The sequence below is a fragment of the Globicephala melas genome, chromosome 11 (assembly GCF_963455315.2).
Source record: "Globicephala melas chromosome 11, mGloMel1.2, whole genome shotgun sequence".
Taxonomy (NCBI): domain Eukaryota; kingdom Metazoa; phylum Chordata; class Mammalia; order Artiodactyla; family Delphinidae; genus Globicephala; species Globicephala melas.
In genome coordinates, this window is record NC_083324.2 from 34,962,320 (window position 1) to 34,975,472 (window position 13,153).

Here is a 13,153-nt window from a genome sequence, read left to right on the forward strand (position 1 = left end):
TTGTGGCCTCTCCTGTTGCGGAGCACAGGCTCCGGACGCGCAGGCTCAGCGGCCATGGCTCACAGGCCCAGCTGCTCCGCGGCATGTGGGATCTTCCCGGACCGGGGCACGAACCCGTGTCCCCTGCATTGGCAGGCGGACTCTCAACCACTGCGCCACCAGGGAAGCCTTGTAAGTGTTCTTGATTTTTAGGTGTGAAATTGACTTAGCTTTATAGTTATAAATTCAGTTTCTGTTCTTTAATGCCACAGTAGTTAGTAAATTTGTAACAATTTTATAAGCATAAAAACTTTTAATTACTAGACTAAGGTGTATGTATTCAGTTGTGAATCCTCCCTTACTTTTGCTAACGCAGGTATACATATGGTTGACCCTTGAACAACACAAGTTTGAACTGGGCAGATTCACTTATATGTAGATTTTTTCAATAAATACATACTACCGGTCTGCAGTTGGTTGAATCCACGGATGCAGAACCACAGAGACAGATAGTGGACTGTAAAGTTATACATGAATTTTCGACTGCACAGGGGTCAGCACCCCTACCCCCTGGGTTTTTCAAGGTTCAGCTGTAATCCTCCCTACAAGTACCCTGTACGGTAAACTTCAGAATCATCACAGATGCTTTCCTCCTGTAATTGGAGCAGTAGGAAGGCTTTAAGGTCTCCTGCTTCGTGGCTGGGCTATGGGGAGGAGCAGCTGTAGTGGCAGGCGTGCACCCTTCTGCCCGTCGACACACGTTGTTTGGCATGGAGAAGCTCTGCAGAAAGCCGTAGCGTCCTTCACGAGGCGGTATGTGGGGCAGACACTGAGCCCAGTGTCGTCGTCTTTGGTATCCTCTCTGAAATAGACTATCACGTATTTGTGCAGATGAGTCTGGCTTCTCAGATCGCTGCGGAAGAGGTTCAAGGCGATGGGGAACAGGTCTTGGGAGTTCTGACAGGGGCTGCCTCCCCTCTTGCCACAGGTACCATCACACATGGTGTTATCATTGGAAAGAAGGAAAATGACCTCATCCGTGGCGCTCTTCTGAGTGGTAAGCCACTGCACGGGACCCGTCTCGGCTATTTTCTTTTTCTGCCATTTTTCAAGGATGACTTCACTTCTGCAGTGGTTTTAAATAAATTCAGTGAAGTAGCAAACTGTGTGATGGAAACATATTTCAGATGGGTAAACCACAAGAACCTTAATGGGGGGCAGTAGTGTGGTAGTAGAGAAGGAAGTCTTCTTGATCCTTTCTGTGGGGGAGAAAAGCATTTGTCATCTGTGGACAGCAAATAACAGGCTTTTACTCTAGTCTAAACTATCGCTGATAAATGATCCCTTGCTAGGGCACATCAGCTAAGCACCAGGGATGTTATTACTGCCAGAGAGGAAAATACCCCTGATGTTCCTTTTGTACACATCACCTGAAACACACCAGTGCTTAAACCTTAAAGATGCTTAAAAGATGTTTTTCTAAGTCCCTGTCACTGAATTAGTCCTCTTGATTAAGCCCGTAGCTTTTCAAATAAATTCATAGAAACTGTTCAGGTTTAAGGTACTCTGTTTCAGGTGGGTGGTTGTAAATTTAGTATTTTTAGTGCCATATGTGAACAAGGACAGCTGACCTCTCTGCCCTTCACATCACGTTTTAAGCTGGGTCAACTCAGTAGTTCCATCTTCTACCTACAGGTGGTAGAGTTTCTTTACAGTTCCGTAAGGTTAAGTGGTGCCCCCATTTCAGCTGGAACTCAACTGGAATTCTGTCCTATACATGTTAAGGAATGGAAACTAGGTATGAAACTAACGAATACAAGTCAAACAATAGCCATTAATATAAGTATTCTTAAGGTCAAAGTTTGACGTGGCTAGCTTACCTAAGAAAGAAAATGGGATTAATCTTGTTCTGTATAAAACATCACAGACAACTCAAAGACTACATTTATATTTCCTTGTCTACGTGTGGAGGGGAGAAGAAGCAGAGGTTTTCAGTGGGCCTCCCTCTAGCTGTGTATCTATATAAATATTCTGATTTCTTATTCAAGTCTTCAGTGTTGTAGAGTTGGCAAGATCCTCAGAGTATATGAATCCAAATGAGTGTTGGTCTTATGCTTTGGAAGAATTACTTTTCAAAAGTAGGAACTAGCGTAGAGTACCTATCACAGGTAAAATGTAATTTGTTATCAGCTATCTTTGGCCCATTACACTCGTTGTAGATGCCTCGATGGTAAAAAGAAAACGGGATAGCAGATCTGGAGTCCCAATCCCTGCTTTACCTTAGCGGGTGTGGTCCAGTCATTATATTAGTCTTTAGGAGAGCTATGAGGCATTAAATAAATGTCTGACTCTTGTGTAATGCCAAAATGTGATTGCCTTTGGAGGAATCTCCTTTTAAAAAAAAAAAATCAGTGTTATTTCCTCATCTGCGTTTCTTTAAAGAACTGAATTAGAACCCTTACCATGCCTCCAGGTCAGATAGATCCCAACCGCCAGCACCCACGTGGCCACCAGCAGAGCCGAGAGGAGGAGAGGCAGCCATCCACCCAGCACACTTCTGCCTGGAGAAAACCAAGCTTATTCATCTTTAGCAGAACAGAACCAAATTTATCTCTTATTTGGAAACTAAAACTTTTACTCAGTGCTTTGTGGAAGTTTTGGTCCCTTTAAAGCCAAGGGTCAGTAGATCTCCCCGGGGTCTGCAGATCAGTGTGTTTTTCCATTAGAGTGTCCAGGTGTTTCATTAGATTCTCAAAAGGGAGAGGGGGCCCAGGAGGTAGGAACAGTCCTCTAAAATCATTTTGGCCTCTTACTCCACATTTTCACTGTGATAACCAGGGTTTACGTTTTTTTTTCTTTGCTGAATTAATGTTATTCTGGGTGCAATTACTTAATACATAATATGGATAGATGGCATTTTTAAAGGCTGTTTTGTCAGACTGACAGATGTGGGAGGTCATGCCACCTTGTTACGGGAATGTTGAGGATCAGTTAAGCTCCAGCGTGTGAAAGTGCTCAGGAATCCATACGCACTGCGCCTACACAGCAGTCAGGATTGTTAGGAGGTGGGTTTCTAAGACCAGCACCTTTTAACTTTTTTTTTTTAAATTAATTTATTTATTTTTGGCTGCGTTTGGTCTTCGTTGCTGCGCGTGGACTTTCTCTAGTTGTGGTGAGCGGGGCTACTCTTCGTTGTGGTGCGTGGGCTTCTCATTGCGGTGGCTTCTCTTGTTGCGGAGCATGGGCTCTAGGCATGTGGGCTTAGTAGTTGTGGCCTGAAGGCTGTAGAGCACAGGCTCAGTAGCTGTGGCACACGGGCTTAGTTGCTCCATAGCATGTGGGATCTTCCCGGACCAGGGCTCGAACCCATGTCTCATGCACTGGCAGGCGGATTCTTAACCACTGAGCCACCAGGGAAGTTAAAACTTTTGACCCCACCCCTGGGCTAGTGCTGGAAGCATTTTGTCAACCTGCAGTGAAGGTACTAACATTGCTAAATCCGGAGAGACATTCTCCAGAACCAGCTGCTCTCAGGCACCAATGACGTGTGTCTCTTGGTGCCACTATTCCTAATTTGTTATCCAAATGTCTGTGTGGCCACAATGAATCACAGTATCAGCCAGGCCTGGGCCACTGAGATGGATAAGAAAGTCAAAAAGCAGTGAAATGCATGTTCCCTCATATACTCAGTCCCTTTACAGCCCTGATGTTTTTCAGCAGATCCTTGAGGCACTCTGAATATCAATTTTGCACCGTTGATTTTGTTTCCCTTCTTGTGTATATCCTGCTTGGTCATGGATCTTGATCTCATAAATGAAGCACAGGTATGGAAATACGGAGTCAGCTAAGGAGAAATGAGGGGCTCAGCCTTATTTCTACTTTCACCAGAACTTCTCTTCCCTTTTTTTCTGGCTTCAGCCCCTCTCTAGCATTGTAATAGGACATTTTTTTTCCTTGGTCATATGTCTGTCACAAAGCCCTAAAATCCAGACTAGTGACTCAAGACCAAACACCTTCTAAGACTCCTGAGCTGTGAACCTAAACTTTGTACATGTTGCTAAGATGTTAATTTCCTTATCTAAAAGGGTTAGGTCACATCCTAATACATATACTAATATGTCCTCCAAAAAACAGAGCTGTGGGACTCCTCTTGACCTAAGCCAGCGCTTTACGACATGTAAGTCCCTTGGGACTAGTAGAGTCTGGTTCCCTGGAAAAGGGGTGCAGTCCTAACGTGCTGATGGGTATCTGCTCTGCCGGGCGTGTCTGAGCTCTGCCTGTATGTCCCAGGAATGAAGAACAAAAAGGCCCTTATGTCTTGGGTGTAGCTGTGTCCTACCGGGACCCTCCATGGCCCCACAGCATACACTCAGAGTGGAAAGAGCTGTGAGAGCACCTGCTAGCCCAACTTCCTGTTCTCCAGCGCAGTAAACTCAGTCCCCGAGGGGACAGAGTTGCCCTTCAAAGTTCATATGCTGATTGGGAACCCAAGCCTGCTGATTTCAAGTCCTTTGTTACTTCATTTTGCAGTGAAAATGGAGGCTTGGGATAATAAAATGGCTCAGAGTTCCTCTGTGTTTCTGTGACAGAAAATAGGAATAAAAGCACCTTGGAAAGTCAACAGCCACTCACAAAAGCAGAAGGGACCGTGACGATAAGGTCAGCTTCCTGACCTCACAGCTGTGAAGATGGAAGCCAGGATTCCCCATCAATGTCACATAATGGTGAGACTGCTGGCAGAAGCGAGCTGGGGAGAGAACTCATCTGCTCCAACTAGAAAGACTCCTCAAAGGCAACGAGTTGCAGTGCAATGGGTCTTCAGTGCCCTTCCCCTCTCCTCCCCTCCCCAGAGCATCTCGTTCAGCTTTACCTGGACCACAGCACCTTCACTTTGCCCAGTCCCTTGAACCAACACGGAAGTTCGAGTTAGTTCCTTCTGGTGCAGGTGAGTGAGACAAAAATCAAGAATTAGGAGCCAGGGACCTCCCTGGTGGCACAGTGGTTAAGAATCCACCTGCCAATGCAGGGGACACGGGTTTGAGCCCTGGTCCGGGAAGATCCCACATGCTGCGGAGCAACTAAGCCCGTGTGCCACAACTACTGAGCCTGTGCTCTAGAGCCCGCAAGCCACAACTACTGAAGCCCTCGTGCCTAGAGCCCGTGCTCTGCAACAAGAGAAGCCACTGCAATGAGAAGCCCACGCACCACAACAAAGAGTAGCCCCGCTCGCCGCAACTAGAGAAAGCCTGTGCACAGCAACGAAGACCCCAATGCAGCCAAAAATAAATACATTAAAAAAAAAAGGTATTAGGAGCCATACAAATGATTAGATCAAAGACTGCCAGTGAAGACACCGCTCTTCCCAAACTGACTTTGAACTCATTAGACTAAGCATGAGTCAGGATTCACTCCATACTTCTGAGACCTCTACCTTTGGTTGGTTTTAGAGTCACAGGGATGTTTCCAGGGATGCTCCCAGGGACTTGTTTTTCTTTGTCTGAATTAATCAAAATAGCCCAGCATATTTGTACAGCAGACAGTTCTGCCCGTGCTCTCTCAAAAGAGAGCCTGTCCAGGAAATCTGCATTCTTCAACAAGAGAAGGAGAGCTGGAGGTTGAGGACGGGGGTGGTGTTGAGGAAATGAAGGGGAAAAAAGTACCTCCAACACATAAGAAGTCCCAATTACAGTGGTATTTTGTATGAGAGCCATATATCTGTTTCCAAGGGGACTGGTTGTAAAGTTCACTTCTACCGTGGTCTCATTCTTCTTACAAGCAGTGATGTTTGGATCCCACAGACTTCCTGTAAGTTGAGAGAGAATCACAAGGCTGGAGTTGCAAACTCAGCCCTCATTTAAGTCCCCATAAGGGCTTGACAAAAACAGATGTACATTCTGAGGCACACGTCCAAGAGATACTTATTCAACTACACAGTGTGCCTTTTATTTATCATCTCAAAGTAACCTGCTGCCCAAGAAAGTTCAGTGACCCCACGTCACTGCTTTGCTGAAAACAGCTTCCCTGGGCTGAGGGTGGTGAGAGGCACAGGCTGGGTTCTACTACTACATTCTATTCTCAACATCCATTTTGAGTGAAGGGCTGGGGTCAGGGTTTCCTCCTTTCCGGGATGCGGGGCAGGAGCCACAGGTTAGGAGACATGTCTAAGTTTATAGAGTGAGGGAATTCAGCTAGAACTAGAACACTCTGGGTTCCAGGAGCTCCATCCATCAGACTGCTCTGCCCCAGCTTTACTGGATGTCAGGAAATAAGGAAATATCTCATAGCTTAGAAGATACCCGGACAGGTCTACTCTGTGAGGAAAAGCTGGTGGTTTCATTCATGTGGCTTGCAAATCAGCACTCGGTTAATTTCCAGGACCATGATATAGAATACCGTGTATTACTTTCCCCACCCAGGAGGCCATTTCAAGCCCCAGCTCGGAACTGTCTTTAGGAGTTGGGTTCTAGGACTGATTCGAGGCCCTCAGACCGCCTCACATCCCAGTGACCTCCAACACTCCAGATCTCTCCTGGTGGGGGGCGAGAGAGGAGGCACAATGCTCCAAGTCTGCCTTCCAGCGAGGAGACGCGTGCACTCAGTCTGTTGGGGTTCATAGGGATGCCTGTGGGGTGGGGGTGCCTAAGCAGCAGGGACTGATCCCCCAAAACCACTAGCCTCATTAGCACCCTAAGACTGTTACCCAGAAATGCACAGAAATCCTTGTAAACCCCTTGGAAGTTGGCCAGTTGGGACTGATTATCCTGAAGGGGCTTATTTAAAAATGCAAAAGATGGGGGCAGGTTCTAACAGTCTGGCCTGTAGGATGTAGACCCCTGTGAGGTCACAGGTTGACAGCCTGCTTCTAGGTCACTACTTTAGCTAACGCTCCCACCTTGAATGTTTGCACGTCCAAGCAGAAGGTGTGCAGGGTCCCCGTGACCACAGTTCAGTGGTACTGGTGTCTGAGCAGGTGGGGGACTTACAGATTCCCATCCAGGCAGGAAGGGCCTTTGGTTTGGGCTAAAATGTTACTTTAACCAAGGTAGCAGGGTGTTTTTTTTCTGTGACTTGCTCACCATATAAACCTACTAAGAGTCTGTCCATCCCTGGGTCCAGTGGGCACGGCGCTGGCCAGGATCAGCCTTTACAGTCTGAGCAATTCGGATACATAACAGCCCCACTCTAGGCCTCAGTTCCTTCATCTTAAAAAGCTTGAGCTGCGCTGACTCACGGTATGAATTTCTTCTAATAACAAAAGCAAATGCTGTATTTACTTACCTGCCTCGATGCACTTTTTTTTTGTATTTCATTATGTGGTCCAGGCAGCCTGGAAATTTGAATGAAAGTTTTTACATTTTAGAAGAAGGTATCTCTGCTCCACCCCCTTGCCAACAAGTGTGCATACACATATGCTTACCACACCTGTAATGAATTGTCAGACATTTCAGATATGAGGTCAGATAGCAGATTTAAATGAGATGCTAACATCATACTTTTAAACAGAAGATTATCTATTCAGGAAGTGATAACCAGAGTCTAATTAAATACAGCCTTTATCAAAACTATCTGTGATCCCCAAGAGAAGACTTAGAAACCAACCATTATTCAAAAATGAGGTTTGGTAATATGTGTAGATACTGCCCCTTCCAGGAGGTGGAGCTTAATCCCACCCTGTACCCCCACCCCAGGATGGGGTAGACTTAGTGATTTGTTTCCAAAAACTAAAATTTGGGAAAGGGAAAAATACTAGATTACACAGAGAAGCCTGGCAGACACCACTTAACCAGTGACAAAGGTGAGCATCACCTGTGACGTCCTGTGCATGTCACCCACCCCTGATAGAGTGTCATGAGAAGAGTGCTTCACCTCTGCGGAATTCTCACCAAACACACCTATATCCCCAGTCTAATCATGAGACAAACACCAGACAAACCCAGATTGGGTTTGCAGGATGTATGGCCATCACTCCTCAAGACTGTCATGATCGTGAAACACAGGGAAAGACTAAGAAACTGTCACAGATCAGATGAGACGAAGGAGACATGGGGGACTAAATGCCACTGAGACTGAAAGAGGACATTAATGGAAAATCAGGTGAAATCCAATAAAGTCTGGAGTTTAGTTCATAGAAATGTACCAGTGTTGGACTCACAGTTTGACAAATAGACCACGGTAATGTAGGATGTTAACGATAAGGGAAACTGGGTGACAAGTATATGGAAACTCTTTGTACTAGCTTTGCAACTTTTCTATAAATCTAAAATTATTCCAAAATATAATTTAAAAAATGAGATTTAGTCTCATCAAGAAAGCTGGGCACTACTGTGTAGTAAATGATGTGATGCCAAGAATACACTGGACCACGGCCAAGGAACAATGACAGATTGGAAATTGCCCCATTTGGCTTCGATGCTACACCTGGGACAGGGACAGGCATGGGATACAGAACAGGTGACCCAGCCGAGTGGGGGTGACGTGGGAGCTGCTGGGGCCGGGCACCATGCTGGACCCTCCTCACCCATGATCCCATCTCATCCTCACCCCAACCCCGTGTGTGATACTGAAGGTGTGACACCAGAAAGCTGATTGTGTGTCACAGAGCAAGGGAAAGAACCCAGCACTCGGTGCCACCTGCCTCTTCACCGCAGCTCAGGGGAGAAACCTACTGGAGTCTGTACATCCTCAGAGACGAGCCGCACGCTGTCAGACTACACAGCCTGCCAGGCAACTGAGGCTGGAACAAGCGTTTTGCATCAACAACGAAGAATGGCTAAAGTGCATCAGTCCAGAAGGACCAGAGTTTGACTGTCAGCTTCACTTCTGCATGTGTAACCAGGGCAAGTTACTTAAGTTCTCAGTTTCTTTATCTGTAAAACGGGGCTGTCCCAGCCTTGGGGTTGTTGACGGCTTAAGTGAGATGATGCGTGTCAAGTGCTCAATCAGTGCCTGACACACAGGAATGGGCTTTCCCCTCCATCTCACCTGACTTAATCCTCTCCTTGTGAGTGAGGTGCAGTTACTGTCATGTCCATATTACACACGAGGAAGCCGAGACTCAGCAAGGCCAAACGCCTTGTCCAGGGTACCTGGCTTCTCTGTACCAAACCACATACCAAAACAGGTGTCCCAGCAAGACAGTAAGAGAAGAGTGAGGAAATGTACCTGGTGAGGTGAAGTTCACAGCCAGGGAGGGGCCGTCTTCATTCATATTTGCATTGGGGATGTTATGGGCCCCAATGAAATAGACTCTGTTCAGCTCTACAGGAAAGCCAATGTAGGAAAACGTCCACTGCAAGGCAAAGCGGGAAGCCCTGAATTTCCAAGTTCTTCTCATTTATAATTTCATTCCTTAACCTACTGCTGAAACTCATGTCTCTAGTCAACGTCTGCTAAGGAAATGGACCCCACACGGTTTGCCAGTGTAACTCACAGACTCAGAGAAGTGTAAAATTCTAGAGCCAGGATGTAATTTAAGTTCAGCTTCCCTCACTTTGCTGATGGGGAAACTGAGGCCCAGGGATGCTGACTTGCCCAAAGCACACAGCAGAGAAATGGCCCCAAATGGGATTTGAACCCAGGCATTCTGCTTCAGGCTCCAGGTTGTAGCTCTCAGCAGCCTGTTAGCACAACATCCACACCCCCAACAAAGGACCTGGATTAGTGGCAATTAGCCAAGTGTCTCCAAGTGCTTACTTTGACCTAGAAGATTCCCTCAGTCCTTCAAGGCACAGGGGACAAAAAGAAACCGAGTGCCATGTTGAATACGGTCAAACCACAAGCTTTCATTTGCCAATTAGGCAAAACACCATCTTTTTCCTTAAATGCATACACAAGGGATGAATGCTGAGCTGGTTCCACTTCACAGTTTGAGGGAGACTACATGGCCCCATGGTAGGCTATGATGGGCCATAGATTAACCGCTAGTACACGTGACCCTCAAGCCTGGCCATCACCTCCCTTAAAGACCAGAGGTGGGTTTTTTACCCCTCTCTGCACCTCAGCCGTCTCTGCTACAAGCAGGGGATAACTCTAGACCACCATGAAGGTCCCTTCACACTCTAATGTTTAACTGCAGGCTTTCAGGACAGTCTAGAATATTTATTGAGTTTTCCCAGGTTAAGGACTGGCTATGCCAAGAAGATAAGTAGAAGAGTGCAGTCCATGGTGCCTTTCCCAGGTGCTTTAAAAAATTCTTCTTCTAATATAAAAGGACTAACCTGAGATATTTAAAAAAATCATAGCGCAACTGTGATTTCATCATGTTATCTTTTAAAAAGAACTTTTAGGGCTTCCCTGGTCGCGCAGTGGTTAAGAATCCGCCTGCTAATGCAGGGGACAGGTGTTCGAGCCCTGGTCCAGGAAGATCCCACATGCTGCGGAGCAGCTAAGACCGCGTGCCACAACTACTGAGCCTGTGCTCTAGAGCCCGTGAGCCACAACTACTGAGCCCGCGTGCCACAACTACTGAAGCCCATGCTCTGCAATGAAGAGTAGCCCCTGGTCTCTGCAACCAGAGAAAAGCCCGCACTAGCAACGAAGACCCAATGCAGCCAAAAATAAAATCAATAAAACATATAAAATTTATTTTAAAAAAATAATAAAGAGAACTTAAAAAAATAAATAATATCATCAGTGTCTAAGAAAGGCCAGTATTAAATCCTTTGGAGTTAACTGCTCATGTCTTTTTATAAGAAAAAATAATTAGCACTTTGGTTTTGTAATAAAATACTGGACCTAAAAGGCAGCTGCAAGTTCCAGTGACATGACACAGCGTGGTTAAGTCCACCAGCTCTGGAATCTGATCCTTCACGGCCTCAACATTTCTAAACACCTTGTATGACAGAAGGCAAGACTTTTGATAGTTTGAGTAACCTGAGTTGGGTGAAATTCTCAGTCGCTCATCTTTGTCTTTTTGAAGCTGAACTCCAAGGGATATCATCAGGCAGCTTTTTAAACAAATGAGCTACCATACTGGGAGCTACATTCTTGTCAAAGGGCTGGTGAGACAAATTTTAGGAAGAAGCAAAGCAACGGCTCTAAACTTTACAGAGTTCAAGCTGTTGGCGTAACAGCAGCTACTGCAAAGGCAATGAATTCTTCCTCTAGTGGAAAAGGCCAGGGAGTGAGGGGATGGGCTCCGAACTGAGACAGAGGACAAGGAGAGTAGCTGAAGACATAAGGGCAGGGAATGGGGTTTGTCTTTCCATCACCAAGTAACACCATGCTTTTATGCTATGTGCTGTGCTAAAGGGGCAGCAATATAGCTTCAAATGCTATTTCGCAGATGAGCTTTTCTTTAATGATCCAGAAGATTCTCTCAGTCCTTCAAGGCACAGGGGATTAAAAGAAACCTGCAGTAGAGTTCAGGAGCTTAGCTCTGAGGACAAGGGCCCCAGTACAGCGAAATTAACAGGGCAAAAAAGGCGAGTGGAATGGAGAAGCAGCTCTTGTGCCCCCAAAGAGGACAGACCTCAAGACCCCAGGCAATAACAATAGTGAACACCTACTATGTTCCAGGCTCTTTGCTGCTGCCTTGCAGGCCCTATCGCTGTCCTTCACTAGATCCTGGTAAGTTAGGTATGACCCTTCCTTACACAGATGAGGACAAGAGGCTCCGTGAGCATAAATGGCTAAATCAAGAGCACATGGTGGCATGCGAACCCAGGTTTGTCTGATTCCCTTGCTTCAGACTCAAGCAGCCTGACGCCCGGTGTCCCAGAGCATGCACACGCGTCCCCTACAGACGGCCCTCCGCGAACGCCTTGGAGAAGCATGAGCTGACGGGTGGGACGAATTTGGGTCCGGGCTCGAGGGAGGGGAAAGCGGGAGGGGGCGCGGATGTGGGCTTACCGGCTCCGGAGGCATGGCACCGCAGCACAGCTCGGCCAGGCTCAGCAGTACTAGCGACATCGCGGGGCCACCGCCCCCACCGCTCGTAGTCCCTGCCAGCCTTCGGCCAAGCTCTTATCCCGGCGGCCGGGGCCACACCTCCGGGCTCCGCCTACCCCAGCACCGCCCAGGTAGGGGCGGCCCCCTGGCGCCCTTCCTGGGTAGGGAAAGAAGTGCCCCGGCCTGCAGGGGCCGCGAGGGATGCCTGGGTCCGAGCGGCTCTCCAGCAGCCGCGCACGCGCCGGCTCAGCGCACCCGTGCGAGCAGTGAGCCAGGTGCACGAGTGCACGCACGCCCCGCTCGCCCGAGCCCGGCGGGCCCGCCTGGCGTCCGGTTCCCTCCCGGAGCAGGTCGGTCCGAGAGGCCCGCGGTGCCCCTCCTGGCCGCCCGGAGCGCGCGGAGCGCCGGCGCCGCCAGTTAAAGTGTAGCGGGGCCGGGCCGCCGCCGACCGTCCCTGCACTCTGGCCGAGCTGCCCACGGTGAGTAGCGGGGACGCGCTAGACCCCGGGTCCACCCGCCCCGAACGGCCCCGGCCGCAGCCCGGAGGCCCCAGCGGCCTCGGGCCGAGAAGTCGGGTGGGTCCGGAGGACCCCGGCCGGACGCCGAGGCTGGGGCTCCACCTGACGCTACGGCTGAGCCCCCGGAAACTAAAACAGTGGGACGGGGAGAGCAAAGCCTCACTGAGTTCTTCGCGGGAGTTAGTTCCTCGCAGGAACTAAGTTATATGTAATTCGTGTAACAGAAACCCTCCCTGTCCCCGGGTGTTCTGGTCAACGTATGTTTTCACAAAATGAGGCCTGACACTAACACTTCGGTCTCCGGAGGCGGAAGCCTTCACCCTTTGGGTTTGGAGGCGGGTTTTTGAGTTTCCCTGAGCTCAGGATTTATGAGCAGCGTTAAATGCAAATTTTGGGCCCGCCTTTCAGAGAGCCAGCCCAGCCCCCCATGTCCAGCAGGGTCCGGAATCTGCATTTAACTTGACATTGCTGGTAATTCTGCGCAGGTGGACCAGGACCATCCTTTGAGGCACAGTGGTTTGGGGGAAGGTTAATAAAAATCAGCTGGGCCAACAGCAGATCAGAGTGCTTGGAACTTTGCTGCTTCAGCTGCCTGGGTTTGCAAAGGACAAGGTGGGGGTGACCAACTCAAGGTCCCTTAAACTTGTAGGCCAAGTTAGCTTCATTCTTTACATGAGACCAAGGCCTAAGGAGGAATGAAATTGTCAGCTGGTGCGAGGTTGACTTAGTCAAGCAGCTCTTTTGCTGAGGTCCTGTGCACCAGGCCT

The 13,153-nt window shown here is 48.3% G+C and overlaps 2 protein-coding genes across 3 annotated transcripts in view; one reads left to right on the top strand and one right to left on the bottom strand.

The window, feature by feature from the left end:
• Nucleotides 1–48: 48 nt before the first annotated feature.
• CHDH (choline dehydrogenase) overlaps nt 49–13,153 on the top strand; it is a 74,542-nt gene continuing 61,437 nt past the window's right edge. Inside the window, exons 1-2 of one of the 2 annotated variants that reach the window (XM_030867440.3) lie at nt 49–171; nt 968–1,036. The gene's annotated coding sequence lies outside the window, so the exon portion shown is untranslated. Of the gene's footprint in view, nt 172–967; nt 1,037–12,040; nt 12,348–13,153 lie in introns of those variants that run through there. The other variant, XM_030867439.3, reaches the window with a different exon arrangement.
• On the bottom strand, nt 204–11,900 carry IL17RB (interleukin 17 receptor B). Its single transcript, XM_060308644.1, is given in 10 exon segments — nt 204–762; nt 764–1,238; nt 2,442–2,540; nt 3,679–3,823; nt 4,850–4,915; nt 5,640–5,782; nt 7,258–7,279; nt 7,281–7,306; nt 9,142–9,268; nt 11,830–11,900. Coding segments are annotated over 10 exon segments (1,242 nt in total). The 5' UTR covers nt 11,890–11,900; the 3' UTR covers nt 204–683.